At 35.5% G+C, this 19,781-nt stretch overlaps 1 protein-coding gene across 1 annotated transcript in view; it reads left to right on the forward strand.

The window, feature by feature from the left end:
* The window catches only part of BMPR1A (bone morphogenetic protein receptor type 1A), a 128,624-nt gene extending 108,843 nt beyond the window's left edge, over positions 1–19,781 (forward strand). Inside the window, exons 8-13 of the mRNA XM_032491632.1 lie at positions 6,174–6,318; positions 10,405–10,597; positions 12,559–12,856; positions 14,500–14,675; positions 15,677–15,807; positions 15,895–19,781. Coding sequence (XP_032347523.1) covers positions 6,174–6,318; positions 10,405–10,597; positions 12,559–12,856; positions 14,500–14,675; positions 15,677–15,807; positions 15,895–16,020 — 1,069 coding nt within the window. The 3' untranslated portion in view covers positions 16,021–19,781. The remainder of the gene's footprint in view (positions 1–6,173; positions 6,319–10,404; positions 10,598–12,558; positions 12,857–14,499; positions 14,676–15,676; positions 15,808–15,894) is intronic.

The raw sequence follows: 19,781 nt of genomic DNA on the forward strand, positions 1-19,781 counted from the left end.
ACTTTTCACGATTGAGTATTATGTTAGCTGTGGGTTTGTCATAAATAGCTTTTATTGTGTTGAGATATGTTCCCTCTATGCCCACTTGGGTAGAGAGTTTTTATCATAAATGGGTATTGAATTTTATCAGATGTTTTTTCTGCATCTGTTGAGATGATCATGTGATTTTTCTCCTTTCGTTGTTGATGCAGTGTATCACATTGATTGATTTGCATATGTTGAACCATCCTTGTGTCCCTGGGATGAATCCAGCTTGATCATGGTGTATGATCTTTTTTATGTGTTGTTGGATTCTGTTTGCTAATATTTTGTTGAGAATTTTTACATCTGTGTTCATCAACAATATTGGCTTATAATTTTCTTTTTGGTAGTGTCCTTGTCTGGTTTTGGTATCAGGGTGATGGTGGCTTCGTAGAATGAGTTTGGGAATGTTCCTTCCTCTTCAGTCTTTTGGAAGAGTTTAAGAAGGATCAGTATAAATTCTTTGCATGTTTTGTAGAATTGCCCAGTAAAACCATCCTGTCCTTGAAGACCCATCATTGATCAGATTTACAAGGTTAGTAATATAGGGTATTCATTCACATTTAGCTCAACTTTAACAAAACACAAATTGCTATCTATAGCAGGCCATAAAGAGGTAAGATTAATGTTACAGAGGGGTATATTTTTCCACATATTAAGGTTAGTCTCTTTTATGTATCTCGTTAATATTTTGTTTCACTTTTTTTCTGATGTTTTCTTCCAGTCTAGATAAATTTGCAAATTTATTCTTCTTGAATCTAATTGACATTCATGATAATGTGACCCTCAAAATTAATATCTTCTCTAAAACCTCATCTCTAATCATTACCTCCCTTCATTCTGGATGAGCTGTTATTTCTGTACTGTTCTGCCAGTTCCTTGTACTTTCCTCTGATGTGGAATTTCTATCCTCTTTTGTAAGTAATTTCTTTGACCCTTAAAAACCTGGTTAGATCTCATGATCCACCACCAAAACATGTATTACTTTTACTGTACATTTTTTGTTTGTTTGCTATCATTTGTTTATTTATAATCATTTGCCTAAAGTTTGTTTTTCCCAATGGGCAGAAATCTCAATGATAAGCAGAGATTACCTGTCCATTAATACTGATGATGACCAGCTGATAAATTACCACTTTTCTGTTTAATTATTAAGGATAAACATGGTGAATCAGTGTGTCCCCCATGCTTGGTGCATGGATCCCCACTGAATTTTGTTGATGTTCACCAACCTCCCCTTGGCCCAGAATGTCTGCTTGGGAAGCAGTATCACAGATTAATTTATCAGATATAAAGTTCATTTCTGGCTTTATAATCAGCCCATCATTCTGCCTACCATTAGAGGACTCTTGGTCCCACAGCAGTTAAACATTAAAAATGGATGATTTTTTAAATTAAAGTAATTATAGCAAAAAATATTACAAAGTAATGTCTCATTTAATAAAAATAATAAACATTGTACACTCAAAGAAAGGAGCTGCCAGTCAGCTTTAAGATGATTAAAAAGAAAAAAAATCTTTTATATTCATTTTTTTAAGTCATGAATCAGCACTCTTCATTTATTTGTTTAAGTCCAGGTTTTTATTTGATGTAATCCTCCTGCCTGAAGAACTTCCTGTAACTTAATTCCTTGCAGTGTACGTCCACTAGCCGTCCTTCCTCTCAGCTTGTTTGAAAACTCTTTTGCCTTCATTTTCCAAGGGCGTTTTCACTGGATGTAGAATTCTAGGTTGACATCTTTTCCTCAGAGATGTCACTTCACTGTTTTCTGACTTACATGATTTCTTTCATAGTTCTTATCTTGATATGCTGTATGTAGTTTTTTTTTCATGGCTTCCTGTAAGATTTTCCCTTAGAGGGAGGTTATAGCTCAAGTTGTAGAGCACATACTTAGCATGGTTCAGTCCCCAGTACCTCTACTAAAACTAAAATAATAAATCCAATTACCACCCCACCCCACCCCAAAATAACAAAAAAAATTAAAGTTTTTTTTTTTTTAAGATTTTCCCCCTTTATCTTTGGTTTTAAACAATTTGACTATAATACATTTAGGATATGTGTGTTTCTAGAAAAGATGGGGTACTTACTCCCATGGGGTGGGTTCACTGAGCCTACTGAATCTGTATTTTGATGTTTTTCACTATTTTTGCAAAATTATTGTCTACCGTTTGTTCAGAAATTTTCTGTTTATCTCTCTTCTCCTTTTGAGACTCTAATTCACGTATTTTAGGTTATTTGTTACTGTTTCACAGCTCTTATATTCTTCACTGTATTTTTCTCTTTCTTCTTTCTCTTTCTTTTTTAGTTGTAATACTCACCTATTTTCAAGTTTACTAGTCTTTTTCCCTCAGCTGTGTCCAGTGTACTTGGGCCTGTCAAAGGAATTCTTTGTCTCTGACATTGTTTTACATTTTTCAAAGTACCTGTCTGACAGTTCCAACACAGGAGACTTCTCTGAGGCAGGTTCCAGTGATTGCCTTGCCTCGTGACAGTAGATTATTTTTCCTTGCCTTTTCACATGCCTCATAACTTTTGATTGAATGCTGTACATCATATTTAGAATAACAGACTAGGATAAAAAATATATATACTCACCTGAAAATGGGCGTGCCTCTTCTCTTAGGCTGATAGTGTGGGGGAGTGGGTCAGTCAGGAGTTAAATTGGGCTTGGGCTCTGTTTAGGGTTTGGTCTGTGTCTTCAGAGCATTACAGGTTTCAAATTCATTTGGTGTGAAGGACTGAAGTTACAGTGTGCTTAGAGTGGGGTTTGGGTGCGGAAGGGCTTTTCTCTGCTTCTGCTAACCTCAAGCTTTCACTGCGTGCCTGCCCCACAGCAGAGTGTCTCCGTGCTTTTGCTCTGCCCCAGAGGTTGCTGTTTCATGTTACTCACGATGAGTGGGAAGTGGGAAGTGGGGGGACGGGATGTCTGTTGACCTTAGGTAGGCATTTGCGTTGTTAGATCTTAAAATTGAGGTTTTCTCAGTTTCATCCCTTCCTCGGCATTAGTGGGTCTTGCCTGGTGGGGGTAAGGGAAGTGTTGCCTACTCACCCCCCAGAGGCAGAGGGATCTGCTTCTACTCTTTTCCCAGAAGTAATGGATCTGCCTGTGACCTGCAGGTGAGAGGATTTGCAAGAAACAGTGAGATCCATGTGTGGATAGTTTACATAGTCATAAAAATGCAAACAGTGAATATTGATGTAAGCAAATAGTATGCTGTAGCTATACTGGGAGGATGTGAAGATGGAAGTATTTCTGTTTGGGGAAGGGGCAGGGATGTTAAATGATGAGTTAATTCCTCATCTTCCACAGTGTGAAATCAGTAGTTAAAGCCTAAGACTGAAAAACTGAAAATGTCAATATAAGCACGTTATTTAGAAGTAATAAGGTAAACATTGAACAAATCAGCTTAGAAAAGTGGAGAATATTTCATTCTAAGATGTACAAAATGGGTGAGAAGAGGAGAGATGAAATGAGAGCCGCTGTTGTATTACTAAGCCTGAAGAACTATATAACCTAAAAATAGATGAATATAGAACTTGGTGAAATTAAAAACGAAGTCCTAATGGTGTTAGGGCACCAGGGTGTGGATGAAAGTGGTGGGGAAAATGGGCGCTCATAAAGTGCTGGGGGGATTGTAACTGACTGGTATAACTTTCCAGTTCAAAATTCCAAGTTCAGTTCTAACGTCTAGTAATTTGTACTATAAATGTGCCAGAAAATGTTTTTATTTCAGCCTTGTATGAAATAAGACCAGAAACAATCTAAATGCTACCAGTAAAGGAATGGCTAACACCATGCAATGGAATACTGTATAACCATTAAAGGAAAAGGAGGCTCTTACGTACTGCTGTGGAGTAATCCCCCGGGTGTATATTGCTAAGTGAAAAAGCAAGATGCAGAACACAATGTATGGTTTACTACCATTTCTGGGAGGTAAAAGGGCAGGGGAGATGAACACCAATGAGTGTATGTTTTGTTTGAGTATATATTAATGGTCTCCAGAAGATTATCCCAGAAACCAGAAACAACTCCAGTTCCAAGTTCCTTCTAGGGAAATGAACTGGATCACTAAGGGATAGGGGCAGGAGGAAGATTTTTCACTGTATACCCTTTTGTGCCTTTTGGATTTAAACCATTTGAGTCAATTACCCCTATGAAGTTTTAAAAATAAAATTACAAAAATGGTTAAGTATATTGGACTATCTATGTAAAAACAAATCTAATTTGATATATTCTCTAATTACCATTCATTATATAAATTCCAAATGGATTAAAGGACTAAATGAGAGAATCAAATTTTAAAACGTTTAAAATGTGTTTATAACATTAGAGTTGGGAAGGTTTGCCTTAAACAAGACACAGAAGTATATGTCAAAAGGGAAAAAAGATTGATTAAAAGCTGGCATAAAACACCATAAATAGAGTATAACAGTGACAGACTGAGGGAAGACTTCTGTAACATAATTATCAAAGATTTAGTATCCACATTATATAAAGAAGTATTGTGAATCAATAAGAAAAAAGGTGAAACACCCCAGTTAAATAGTGTGCAAAAAGTATGAATAAGCAGTTCATAGGAAAAAAAAAATGGTGAAAAAATACAATTCCTAGTAAATAGGAAAAAAATTGAAAACAAGTCACTATTTCATACCCATAAGTTTGGCAAAAGTCTAAAAATATGACAGTTCCAATTATGGATTAGAATGTAGGGAAATGTAAATTGTGATATTACACTTTTGGTAGAAGTACAAATTATTCCACTTTGGTGAGTAATTTTGATGATAAATGAACATTGAAAGTATGTATATGTTCAAGAAATTCTTATATATGTGCACAAGAGAGGCATAGAAATGTTTTTTACAACACTGTATTAACAAACTTTTGGAAATAACTAAAATATGGCTGTCAGAGTAAGTTGTAGCAAATCCGTAACAGGAACACTAGGGACCATTTAAATCATTTCCTTGACAGAATAGCAGTGGCCGAGAACAGGGATTCCAGACCTCAGCCTGTGGGTTTGGTCACAGCTTCACCACTTAGCCAGCCATCTGACTGGGGACAAATGATGAGCCTGTGGGCCAGGGTTTCCTCTTTTGTAAAATAGAAACAATAGTATTTACCTTTTAGGAGTTTTATAAAGATGAAGTAGGTCACAGAACAATACCTGACACACTCAACATCAATAAAAATGAGCTGTTGTTTTTTCAACGTATTAACGCAGGTAAGTATGTAAAACATAAGGAGTTTTTTTTTAAAGCAAGGTGTAAAGTAATAATACAACATATGCCATTTATATAAATTTATATCCAGGGAAACGATATTATTTATGAATAAAGACATTTATGGTGAAAGTATAAATACATAGACAGGAAGGCTGTAACCACCTTTAGGATAGTGCTTGTCTCCTAAGAGTAAAGGAGGGAAGTGAAATTATCAGGGAAATGACTGCAGCTTCAAATATTTTTAGTGTTAATTAAAATCTAAAATAAACATAGCATAATGTTAATATTTATTAAATTTAAACGGTTTATACATGGGTGCCATTTAAATTAATCTACTTGTATGTTTGAAATATTTTCGTAATTTGAAATTTTAAGAAGAGAAGCCTTCAAGAATATCAGAATAAATTAAGAGGACTTTTTGAGTTTCTTTTCCATAAACTAATTTTTTGCTTTTTATAAATGGAAATATATTGTTCATTTTAATACAAAACTACATACTTATAAATTCAAATGAAAAAATGTATATAAAATAGAAAGTTGATATTCCTATATCCCCAGCAATTACTGTTATGTACAACTTTCTGTATAACCTTTCTGATCCTTTTAGACAAGTATAGACACATGCAATTAAAAATTTTTATAGCTAGGATCACACTATCCATGCTGTTTTTTAATCTTTTTTTTTTTTTCAGCTGCCAACATAACGTAGATGTCTTTCCATTTTAAGATAGTATATAGCACTCTACCTCATAAACTCCATCTCTGGACGTTATTTTACCAGATGATACATTACCCTATGATAAGACTAATTTGGATAATCATCCCATTTGAAGGAGGGATGATAGTGTCAATAACCTCAAGATCTTTCTTACCTTAGAATTTTGCAGTTTCAGAATTCTAATGTAGATTATTTTCTGCTTTTTTAAAAGACATTATTGCAAGAGTATCTCAAGCAGACGTCGTTATAATCGCGATTTAGAACAGGATGAAGCATTTATTCCAGTTGGAGAGTCATTAAAAGACCTTATTGACCAGTCACAAAGTTCTGGTAGTGGATCTGGACTACCCTTATTGGTAAGCTAAAATGTCATATCACCGTGAATGGTTGATTGATACAGAACGTGTCCTCAAGTGATGGTAAACCGCATGATACAGATCAGGGGACATTACTTGATACATTTTTTTTCTTTTTATTTAGAAAGATGGTTGCAGTAACGCAAGATGAAATTAGTTAAAATAAGAAATACAAAATAAGAAAAATAGAATAGGCAGTTAAGGTAGAGCCACAAGCAAGGTTAGGAGAGAAAATGTGACCGTGAAGTGCTGTGTAAGTGCTAGAGCCAGCTCCCCAGTTTTAACAGCTGCCCTGAAGACGAGTCAGGTATGAAACTGCTTGCGTCTGTAAGGTTAAACTGACTGGGGACAGTATAACCATTTCAGATTCTGAAATCAGAGGGAACTTTCTCCCACAGATCGTCATAGAGAGGATACTTCCTTCAGTGTAATACAATATTACCAAAACGTAATTCATAAAAATAATTATAAAAGGAGTTGTAAATAATTCTAAGAGGGTTATATGTATCAAAATATTCAGACTTAGGGGTCAAGGGGACCCTTATAACAAGCACCAGATATCCAGACAGATTTTAATAGTTTAGTTGAATTTGTCTAAAGTAAATACATTGATCTCTAATTTTAAAATTCATTGAATCAAGTAATTCTGTAGTTGAACTGGAAAAGTAAAAGTAAAATTGTCTTCATATGTGGACGACAAGATTGTCTACATAGAAAATCTCAAGGATGGTAACACAAAGCTACAACAACTAGTAAGTTTATCAGGGCTGTAGAATATAAAGTTATTGTATAAAAGTCATTGAATTTATGTACACTGGCCACAGACGATTACGGATTAAAATATTTAAAGCAGTATCATTTAAAATAGCATCAGAAACATGAAATATTTTGGAATAAGCTTAACAAAATTTATGTAAGGCCAGTGCACTTAAAAAAATTGCCAAAAGAAATTAACAAAACCCTTAATTAATGGAGATGTATATCCTGCTTGTGAATCAGAAGACTCAGGATTAATATTTTAGTTATCCCAAATGGATTTATAGTTTTGGTTATAGCCAAATCAAAATCAGCAAACTTTTTTAGAAATTGATGAGCTCATTATTCTAATGATTATTTGGAAATACAAGGAATCTAGAAGAGCCAAAACTATCTTGAAAAAGGAGAATAAAGAGGATTCACTACCTGATTTCTGAACCTACTGTGAAGTTACAGTAGTCAACACTGTGTGGTCCTGGCATAAGGATAAATACGTACATCAGTGGAACAAAATGGAGTCTAGAAATGGACACACACACCCATGATCAATTGTTTTAAATGCCAGAGTAATTGAGTGGGGAAAAGACAGTGTGTTCAAGAAATGGTGCCGAAAAAGTAGATATTGACCCTTACCTCACTCCGTGTACAGAATTACCTTGAAATGCGTCATAGACCTAAGTGTGAAAGTTGAAGTATAAAACCTTTAAAAGAAAATGTTTTAGAAGATTATTGTGACCTTGGGTTGAGCAAAGACTTCTTAGGACACAAAAGTCAAGTCATTTTAAAAGATGGTAATTGGTCTTTTTCAAAATTTAAAACTTTTTCTATTCAGGAAATGCTGTTAAGAAAATGAAAAAAAAAGTCATAAACTGGCAAAAAAGATCTGATAAAGAATTTGTGTTGCAGAATATATAAAGGATTTTTTTTACAAGTCAGTAATGAGACAGACACCCAGTTTTTTTTAACGGACAAAAGACTTGAGCAGACATTTTGTCAGGAGATATAAGAATGGCAAATAAGCACATGAAAAGATGCTCATCATCATCATCAAGGAAATGCAAATTAAACTCATGAGATGCTGTTACACATTCACTAGTATGTTAAGTGTGGGAAAGAATGTAGATCAGCTGGAAATCTCATACATTGGACATTGGGAAACAGGTTAACAGTAGACTGAAAAGTTAAGCATATACTTTTTATACAGTGAAGCAGTCCTTCTGCTTAGTATGTATATGTGCAGACATGTCCATACAAAGATCTGAATATGAATGTTCATAGCAGCTTTATTCATAATAAACATAAATTGTAAACAACCCAAAAGTCCATTAGTTGGTAAATGGATAAACAAATTGTGGTGCATTCATAGAGAGTCCTGCTTGTCAGTAAAAGGGAATGAACTACTGACACATGCAGCAGCAGCACAGATGGTTTGAGAGCATTTTATGCTGAGTGGAAGAGGCTAGCATAGCCACAGAGACGGTGTATTGTATGTTTCCATTTGTGTGATACTCAAAACTGTAGGAACAGAAGAGAGGTCAGTGATGCCAAGGACTAAAGGTGGGTAGGGAGGGGGTTGAATTTAAGGAGACAAATGGAGCTATTTTAGGTGATAGAAATAAGTGTTCTCTATCTTAATTGTTGTGTTGGTGATTACATGACTACACATTTGTCAAAATGCAGTTCTCAAAAGAGTGAATATTATATGTAAATTGGACCTTAATAATCCTGACTTTCTAAAAAAAATCAGAAAAGGATTTTATAATAAGTGGTAAATATACATCAAGTAAATCAATTTAAATATGCATAAAATCTAGCCCATTTTAACTACATTTCCAGCCTGGATCCTAGTGTTGTTTTTAATTTAGAGTGGCTGCTTATGCTTCTGAAAATGAAAGATAGCAATTTACATGCATCTTCATTTCAACACATATTAATGAAAGCACTTAACTGTACTTCAGGTATTGTCCTAAATAAGTATCTGTATTATGTGAGTAGTGGGGGGTGGAATGCAAACAAATATGTATATAAGTAGTAATAAAATTATAATGGCGTTAAGTGCAGCAACTGAGAAGAATAAGTGTGCTATGAAGGTGTTTAACAAAGAAACAAGACTCTTAGATAAAGGGAGCTGCACATGCAAAAAAGACCGAGACAGGAATGAACTTGAATGAGTTCTAAAAATTGAAATACGGTAAACAAGGAGTGAGGATGGGTGATTAGAGTCAGTGAGCAGGCTGGAGAGTTGGCAGGGGCCAGATCATGTAGGGTTTTACAGACTGAGTTGAAGATTTTTAACTATCATTTAGATTTTGCTACATGATAAACCATCCCAAAGCTTAGTGGCTTGAAGCAACAAACATTTATTATTTGTCATGATCCTGTGGGTCTTCTGGGCATTTCTTTTTCTGGAGTTGCTCAGCTAGAGCTAGATGGTATAGTTTATGTACATGGCTAGCAGCTCATATGATATCGCTTACTAGTTACAAGGTTCCCCAGCACAGAAGAAAGGGAGAAAAAAGGGCAGGCCCCAGTGCACAGACTTTACAAGTCTTCACTTGCATTACATTTGCTATTGTTCTGTTGCCCAAAGCTAGTCATGTAGCCAAGCCCAGAGTCTGTGGGGAAGTCTACCTAAGGGTATGTGTACTGGGAGGAGACTTGACCATTTTTGCAAATAGTCTCTCACGTTGACTAACCTGTTACTTTGTAGTTTTAGAATACATTGTACATGTTTCATCTTCTGCAAATACTTTTTCAATAGGTTGTTGTTTTATTTTGCTTATGGTTTCCTTTGCTGTGCAAAAGCTTATATGTTTAATTAGGTCCCATTTGTTTATTTTTGCTTGTATTTCTTTTGCCTGAGTAGACTGTCCTAGGAGAACATTGCTAAGATTTATGTCAGAAATGTTTTGCCTGTGTTTTCTTCTAGGCGGTTTATAGTGTCATGTCTTATATTTAAGTCTTTAAGCCATTTTGAGTTTATTTTTGTGTATGGTGTCCCTGAGGGATGTTCTAACTTCATTGATTTACATGCAGCTGTCCAGTTTTTCCAGTCATCTTCTTTTGAATACATTATACTCCTCCCTCAGAATCTACCTGGGGAGATTAGTTCCAGGACCCCCTGGAGATAAGAAAATCTACAGATGCTCAAGTCCCTTACAGTCAGCCCTCTGTATCTGAGGATGCAGAACTCAGGGATACAGAAGGCTAACTGTTTACATTTTAATAGTGGAGTTGGCTGGTTGTATATATCATCCTTTTTGATGGATGGCCTATAGACCACTTTCTCAATCTTAATACATTCTTTTCATTTTACTTTTTTCTATAAAGGTTCAGCGAACTATTGCCAAACAGATTCAGATGGTTCGGCAAGTTGGTAAAGGCCGATACGGAGAAGTGTGGATGGGTAAATGGCGTGGTGAGAAAGTGGCAGTCAAAGTGTTTTTTACCACTGAAGAAGCTAGCTGGTTTCGAGAAACGGAGATCTATCAAACCGTGCTAATGCGCCATGAAAACATACTCGGTGGGTACATGTTTGACTTTGATCAGTGCCATATTCCGACAGGGTTAGTGGGATGCAGATGGAAGCCTTGCACGTGGGCTTTGAAAACATACGTGAATGTGCACTTGGCTAAAGGAAACCCAGTGGAATACACAGTTTAAATACGACCCAGTCCTGAATGGCAACCAACCACTTTACAAGCAGACCTCGGAGATGTTTCGGGGTTGGGATCCAGACCACTGCAATAAAGCACGTATCCCAGTACAGCAAGTTACACAAATATTTGGTTTCCCACTAAATATAAAAGTTATGTTTATGCTGTACTGTCATCTATTAAGTGTACATTAGCATTGTACCTAAAAAAAAAATTTGCACACCTTAATTTAAAAATATATTATTGCTAAAAAATGGCAAGCCAGTTACAATAGTAACATCAGAGATCACTGATCACAGATCACTGTAACAAATATAATAATAATGAAAAAATTTGAAGTATTGTGAGAATTGCTAAAACGTGACACAGAGACATGAAGTGAGCAGATGCTGTTTGAAAAACAGCTCGTAGACTTGTGGCGTGTCTGTATTTACTGTATAGGTATGTCTGTATTTACTACCCAATTGAGGAAACAGCAGTGCGTTTCCACTTGGAAGTAACGTAGTTTAGTGGACTTAACTCAGAGAGTAACAAAACTCGAGTCTTTTAGAGGTAATTTAAGCGATATTCTAGGGTAACTTGAACTATATGTACCTTTTGCCTACTGCAAGCTAAATCATCCCCTCCCCCATAAGATGTAGTTTCATTTATATCTTGTGCTTAGTAGGTCTCTCCCCCAATCCCCTCTTGCACAGTAGCAAAATAACCTAGATCTGATCTGATCAGTAGGGTGCAAAACTTATCTGTCTTCCCCTTCTTTTCGGCTACGATTTCCCTGCCCTTTAATTTAGAGAGTGCATAACACATTGCGAAGAGTATAGTTTCCTATACTAATTGTATTAGTTCCCTAGGGCTATGATAATGATGACCACAAACCGGTAGCTTAAAACAGTAGCAACGTAATTCTCTCAAAGTTATGGAGGCAGAAGTTTAAAATTAAGGTGTCAGCAGGGCCATGTTCTCTGAAGGCTCTAGGGGAGGCCCCTTCCTTGCCTCTTCCTCCCTAGCTTCTGGTGACTGCCAGCTCTCTTTGGCATTCCTTGGCTTGGAGATAACACTCCCATCTCTGTCTTTGTAGTCACATGGCCTTCTTTCCTATGTGTCTGTGTCCAGGTTTCCTTCTTCCTGTAAGGATACCAGTCATTGAATCAGGGCCTACTCTAATCTAGAGTGCTCGCATCTGAAATTGACTGTATCTACAAAGACCCTATTTCCAAATAAGGTCACATTTGTAGGTGCCAGGTGGACATGAAGTGCGGTTGGGGTGTGGACATTACTCAGCCAAGTTCTCACTGACCTTTTTCTGAGGGGAGGGAGGAGAAGGGAGAAGGAAAGGAGGCAGGTTTGGGAACCTACCTGTCAGTGAGCCAGACTGAAAAGGCTGATGTGATGAGGCGTTGATGGGCAGATGGGAGTTGGCTTAGTTAGAAGCAAACTCTTGGTTGAATACGTTTAACTTTATTGTTTTAATGTGTCCGCTCCTCAGTTTGAAATGGAGAGCCTTTTCCACATCCCTTCTCTGTAAGTTCTTCATGCTTAGAGATTCATGTAGGTTAATAACATTCCCCCAGGTGATTGCATGATACGTGATCTTTATTTAGTCATATTATTATCGTTTTTATGATTATCATTATTTTAAATTAATTACAGAAGTGTAGAGTTATATGTGTAAATGGCACATTTTTGTAACATTTCCAAGAGGTTTTGTCAGATAAATTTTTATTATCTGTACATGATACCTAAATTATTCTCAGTGTCCTGAATGAGCATTCATTATTCTTCCTAACCACCTCTGGTAACTAATTTTTTTAACTCATTAATTGAGCAGGTTTTATAGCAGCAGATATTAAAGGTACAGGCTCCTGGACTCAGCTCTATTTGATTACTGATTACCATGAAAACGGATCTCTCTACGATTTCCTGAAATGTGCTACACTAGACACCAGAGCCCTGCTCAAGCTGGCTTATTCGGCTGCCTGTGGTCTGTGCCATCTGCACACAGAAATTTATGGCACTCAAGGAAAGCCTGCAATTGCTCATCGAGACCTAAAGAGCAAAAACATCCTCATCAAGAAAAATGGAAGTTGCTGTATTGCTGACCTGGGCCTTGCTGTTAAATTCAACAGGTGAGTGGTTCTTTGCCTGTTATTTTGAAATTATTTTAATATCCTAAAGATATTTACCTGTTTGTATTGAGGACAGTGGAATTCCAAACATGTATTTGTGCTTCTGTAGTAATACAAATAAATAGTTGGGGGGGGGTTTATCTTAGTGTTTTGTTGTTGTGTTTTTTGTTTTTTATAAAAATTACATTCTACTCTGCATAATTCTTGATTTCCTACTTTTTATTGTCTTAAACATCCTTCTATTTCAGTTTATATAGATCTACTTCATTCTTTTTAACAGTGTTGTGCAAAGTTTGACATTTTATAGATGTACTATATTTATTCTGTCTATGACCCAACTGATGGGCTTTAAAGTTGCCTCCAGTTTATCTCCATTATTTAAAAAATGCTTTAATGAATATTTTATTTTATCCATATATAATATCCCTGAGTACTTGTACAAGTATTTCTTCATGATGGAGTCCTAGAGAAGGGGCTAGCTAGACAAAGAATATGTGCATATTAAATTATGGTGTATTGTATGTTATCCCCTTAGAAAGCGTGCGCCAGTTTACACTCCCATAAACAAGGCGTAAGTATGCCGTTTCTCCCCCATTACTGGGTATTGTCAGTATTTTTAAACAATGAGAATATAAGATTTTTTACGAAGCCATTTAAATTGTTTTAATATTGTAACTCTGGAATACAGCAGCCATCTCACATTCCAGAATTCATTTCAGGCCATAAAATAAAAGTACTAGTCTGTAATAAACCAAACATAAAAAATTTTAATCTCTCCTCATTATTACAGTGTCCTAATACTGTGTTTTTTATAAGTGGAGTGTTTATTGGCCCAAATATTCATCAGGTGCTACTTAAGAAAATATACAATACATTATATTAATCTCTGCTTCAGAGTAGTCTCCAGAACTTGCTAGAACTGGGAGCCTAAAAACAAATCATTCATGTCTTCCAACTCTAAAATTACTCCATAAATGGAAAAAACAATTAACATGTATTACTAATTGTCAGTATGATTATATAAACATTACTTAAAATAGAACTAAGTTGGTTGGACCCAGAAAGAAAAAAATGTAATCCTGAGTCACAAAGGATCACATGAGAATGATAAAAGCAAATGATTCCTCTCAGCTTATTTCACATTTGCTTACTTTGGGATATAATTATCTACCACTTCTTTTATAGTCAGTATAATATATTGTGTATATATAGCATATATTTATATTCCGTTTTGTGCCTAAAAAAGATGCCATTTGATCTGAACTGATACGAGGTATTTACTGTCTTTATTTATCCATGTCTATTCATGCTTAGTTTTTATTGCAGACATAGTAACGATTTTGATTAAGAGTACTGCTCCAGACCCTGTTGGGGATGTTATATAATATGGAGTATATATTTAAAGAGTATGTTAATTTTTTTTAATCTGAAAGATACTGAATTTCAAAATATATCTGGCCCCAAAGAGTTCTGATACGGGAATGTGGACATATTAGATAGTTAGATTTTTAATTCATTTAGTTATATATTTAGAGAGACAGACAGACAGACAAACCCTGACTTCTACAAAATGCAACTAAAATAGAAGATAAACGATTTTGTTCTTGGCCCTCACCCTGAACAGTATCTGTCTTCTGTTTCAGTGACACAAATGAAGTCGATGTACCTCTGAATACTAGGGTGGGCACCAAACGCTACATGGCCCCAGAAGTGCTGGATGAAAGCCTGAACAAGAACCATTTCCAGCCCTACATAATGGCTGACATCTACAGCTTTGGCCTGATCATTTGGGAAATGGCCCGTCGTTGTATCACGGGAGGTAGGCATTTAGGTAGCATGTTTCTGGTTATGTTTGTGTCCTCATCATTCAAAAAAATAACAGCTCCAGTTATATACTTTAGACGTCATGTACGTCAGGGATCCCCAAGTCCACTGCCCAGTTCTGCAGTTCCATTAGAAGGGCTCAGCATATAGTTGTCCCCACAGCTAAGATGTTTTACAGTGAAGGATACAAATCAAAATTAACCAAGGGAAAAGGCACATGAGACAGAAAGTTCAAAGGAAATCGGGCACAAGCTTCCAGAAGTCCTCTCCCAGTGAAGTTGCACGGGATATGCTTAATTCCTCCAGCAGTGAATTGTGATAAGTACGAAATTTTGTCATCTAGGGAAGTTCATCAGAGGTTTAGTATCCAAAGATTTTTTTGGACGCTGATCATGAGGCAACTCTGCCTAGCATGTATCAAAATTCCAAACTCCTAGAAAGAAAACAGGTGTTCAGCACAAACCATATTGTTTGCACGGAAGTCTAGGTACATTGGCTGCCCTTATCATTTAGGGAAAGTTTTAAAAGAGTGTAGGGATCTGTTTACCAGGCGGGTTCCCAGACACCAGCCAAATGCCAGCCTTGCAAGCAGGCCTTTTAAGGATAGCAATCTCAGGTCTGTTATGTTAGCTCTTTTTTGCATATCATGTTGTCTTTCTACCACAGAGCAAACCAAAAATAGAAACTTTGTTGACTAGTAGAAACAATTGTGTACATAAATAATTAGATTAAAAAATTTAGGGTGAGTGGTTCCCCTTGCTTATTTTAAGAACTATCGGTATGTCCAGTGTGGACAGGTATGGTGGGAGTAGAGGAAATAATTAGACATTAGAAAAAGAACATATATTTGCCATTAAAAGTGAATCATCAAGTCTATAATTTTTTCTTCTTGATGTAAGAATCAGTTGTAGTTCCCTAGTTCAGTAGGAGGTGTTGAATGGATTACTTTGTCCAGCCACCATTTCTGTGCCCACTGTGTTTTCTCACTTACTGCAGGGATAGTAGAGGAGTACCAGCTGCCATATTATAACATGGTCCCCAATGATCCATCGTATGAAGACATGCGTGAGGTTGTGTGTGTCAAACGTTTGCGGCCAATTGTGTCTAATCGATGGAACAGTGATGAAGTAAGTGGAATTCAGTCCCCTGAGAAAGTGATTGCTGAGTGTCGTCAAAGATATGTCCCCGTTCACTACGTTCTCTTTACTTTTCAGTGTCTACGAGCAGTTTTGAAGCTAATGTCAGAATGCTGGGCCCACAATCCAGCCTCCAGACTTACAGCTCTGAGAATCAAGAAGACACTCGCCAAGATGGTTGAATCCCAGGATGTAAAGATTTGACAGATACATAATCATGAGGAGAAATTCAGACTGCAGGAACTGTTTTCGCCCAAGGAACGGGTGAAACTAGAGTAGAATAAGGATGTTAACCTGGTTCTCAGATTCCTTCCTCACTACACCTTCACAGGCTGCTAATATTCAACCTTTCAGTACTCTGTAGAATACAAGCTGGGAACTTCTAAACACTTCATTCTTTATGTATGGACAGCTTTATTTTAAATGTGGTTTTTGATGCCTTTTTTTTTATTATTGGGTTTTTATGAACTGCATCGAGACTTCAGTCCTGATTAATAAGTCTCCAGTCAAACTCTGGGTACTGAATTACCTGTTCATAAAATGGTGCTTTCTGTGAAAGCCTTAAGAAGATAAATGAATTCAGCAGAGATGGAGAAATACACACTTTTGCCTTCTACCTGAGGAAATTTAATCTGTTTGTATTCTGCCTTTGTAAACAGCCTATGGATTATGACCTGTTTGGGATACTGCTTAGTTTATGATAGTTTGTCATGCCTTGCTAACGGGGGGTGTGTGTGTGTGTGAGAGTGTGTGTGTGTGTGTGTACACATGCATACCAGGATTCCTCTGCTGCCATTTGAAATTAGAAGAAAGTAATTTATGAATGCACAGGAAGCTGTTGGTGGCTGTTGGTTTTGTGCTTTAAAAAATGCATTATCTGACCAAGATTCGCCAATCACGTAAAAGCCATTTACCTTGCAAGTGACCTAGCTTCTCCACCAACTTTATTTTTTAACATTAAAGTTCCATATAAAGGCCAAAAGAAGTTTAAAGTGTACGTAAATTTGGACTGTTTTCCTCCCACCACAAACTTTTTTGAAGGGTGTGATGATTATTTTTGTCATGAAAAGCATCCAAAGTTGGAACTTCCAATGCCATGACCCTTCTAAAGAAAACGCTTCTTTTTGAAGTGAATACTAATTCCTGCATTTGATAGCAATGTAAGTGCCTGTCACCATGTTCTGTATTCTTTATTCTCAGTAACTTTTAAAAGGGAAGTTATTTATATTTTGTGTGTAATATGCTTTACTTGCAAAACACCTGCTCCTTTACAACCATATTTTATATATGTATATACATTCATACTGTAGAAACCAGCTCATGTGTACCTCACATCTCATCCTTAGGGGAAAAAAAATTAAAAGATCATGAGAAAAAAATGTTGTAAAATAGAACTACATGTAAATTTTCAGAATTAATTCAAAGTAGTATATCAAACCTAGGACTTTAACTTCAGGTATACACTTTAAGACACCATCATCTCAGTTTTCCTTTAAGAAAGGATCCTCCAATTAGAAATTTCTATTTCAGAGTTAATATAAATTTATCAACAACTGTTTAGACACTTAAATCATTTGACATTTTTGGTTTTATGATTCCTGTTCCGTAAGTTTGTGAAGACAGTGAAGAGTCAGGCGAAGAAGTTCACTGTCTGGTCAGTACTTACATCTGTACACACAGCTCTTACTCGGCACAGTGCTCCACGTTTCATGGATGCCTTGTTTTTCCAAGAAGTAATTCTGATCTGCTTAAACTTACTATGCTTCGTAATGCGTTTTAAATATTAATGTCTTAGCCTGAACAAACAACTCATGGGTGCATAAAGTGAGAGTTTTCTTTGAATATAACATAAAATAAATGTGATTATATGACAGCATAGTAAAAAAAAAACTTCAAAGAGTAGGAATCAGAGCATGTATCCGTCCATTATCAAAAATCTGACTGACATTTAAGGATGAAACTCATATTTGTCTGTACATCAAATTTCATAAAGCTGAAACTTGCTTTAACAGTTTTGACTAAGTTTAATAAGTTTCATCTAACAAAGTTTGTAGTATTCATCAAGACAAGTAAATTTATATATTAATAGTACTCTATAAATCGCAATTGCTCTTTGAGCTTGTTTTCCCCATCTCTATACTGAGAAATAAAGATATTTTAATTTAAATTGCCATGTGATTTAAGAATACTTATGTGCTCTGATCTACTTAGTCTGAGGTTAACCTTGATTTTTCATTTGGTAAACTATAAATCTTTAAAATAATTTGTTACCTTAAAAAGGAAAAATGTAAGGAAAGGCAAAACTGTTCTGAGAAATGTTGAAATATTATGTGGAAGCAAAAAAATTACAGATAATATATAAATACAAGACCATTATAATGATTTTTTTAAATTAAATTGATCTATGAAAAGTAACACCAAGAACTCACTTTAGAAACTTGTTAAATAAACGTATTTTCTAATACAACATAGACATGTTATATGTATAACATGTTATTTAAAAAGCAAATGATGCCATTTCAAAATCCTAAAGTCTAAAAGAAGTTGCATGAAACCAATTTTTTTCTCTCCTTCTGTTACTCTTACTCTAAAATTTCTAGGTTCATCCACTAAGTGAAATGTTTAAAGAGGAAGAGGAAGTATTACACTGGACCATAGATAATTTGTAAAACTCTAGAAGCCATTTGGTCCCACTTACAACTTAGCATCTTAAAAACGTGTGGCTTCTGTCTGTCATCCCTTTAAATAACTAAAACTTAAAAACCAAAGCTACTTGAATATAACAAAAGTTAATCCTCCCTCAAAGGAGATTCTTCTTCTGAATTCTCTTTTATCCTGGTAAACATCTCCAGAATTAAAGGCACACTGGGATTGGCTTCAGTGTGTCATTTCTAAGCCTTTCCTGTACTTTCTTACTAGACAAGTTTCTGAAATACATAATTTGAGGCTAATTTCTGGAAATGTTTTCACAAAAGATATTTCAGTCAAAATTTTTGTTGCCTTTCCAGTGTTCAGAGCTGTTTTTAAACTTAGAAAGTGACCTATAGTTTTTGAAAATTATATTTTCCTAGAATGTACCAGATTTTTTATTTATTCACTCTAAAAAATACTCATTACCTTTCTTCCCCCAGGTGCTTTGTTTCTGTTTAGAACAAAATGCAATACAATGTTTAAAGAATCATGCATCTGTAAGTTGGCCCAAGATCAAATTTGATGTTGAATAATTTAGGCAAGATTTTATAAATTAACTTAACCTATGTTTCTTGTCATACATGTTTTGAAATGTTTCTAAATATCTAAAATAATTTCAACTGCAGAAATATGAATTCTTTTTTTTTTTAAGAAAAGATTGTTGCAGCTCTTGTACTGTTTAAAAGTGGTAATATTTATTCTTTGTGTGGGTCAGATGTTAAAATAGCAATATAGCAGTTCATCTTCTTGCCGCGGTGCTGTTATGAGAGTCACAGTGAAAACTGCAGAGAGCTGACGTGTTCATAAAAGCCAAATTAAATCTAGGGTAGCAGCACATGAAGCTACGTGTAATGATCGTCCCATAAGGAAAGTATGTGAATACTGCTTTTGCGAAGGATTAGATATATTATTGTAATTTTAGCTTGTGCTCTGTACCATGCTTTCAATGGAATTATTTAAGCCCTTTTAGTGACTGTTGTCCTTGCCCATTTAAAAACTAAAATGTAGTATATATTGTATAAAATCAAAGTATCATTATAGCTTAATTAGGAAAGTTGTACATAGACATTGAAAGAAGGGTTAAAAACAGGCAGTTTTATTATGCAATTGTAAAACACCAAAAATATAGACTCATCTTTGATATGTAACACACTAAATGTATTTTGTACAGCATCTGGTTTAAAAGGTGCCTTATTAAGTTTACCATTAATTGCTTTGTTCTATAGATTACATCCAATGTATCATTTTTAAGTAAATAACCTTATTTTAGTATA

Source organism: Camelus ferus, chromosome 11, assembly GCF_009834535.1.
Source record: "Camelus ferus isolate YT-003-E chromosome 11, BCGSAC_Cfer_1.0, whole genome shotgun sequence".
NCBI classification, from domain to species: Eukaryota; Metazoa; Chordata; class Mammalia; order Artiodactyla; family Camelidae; genus Camelus; species Camelus ferus.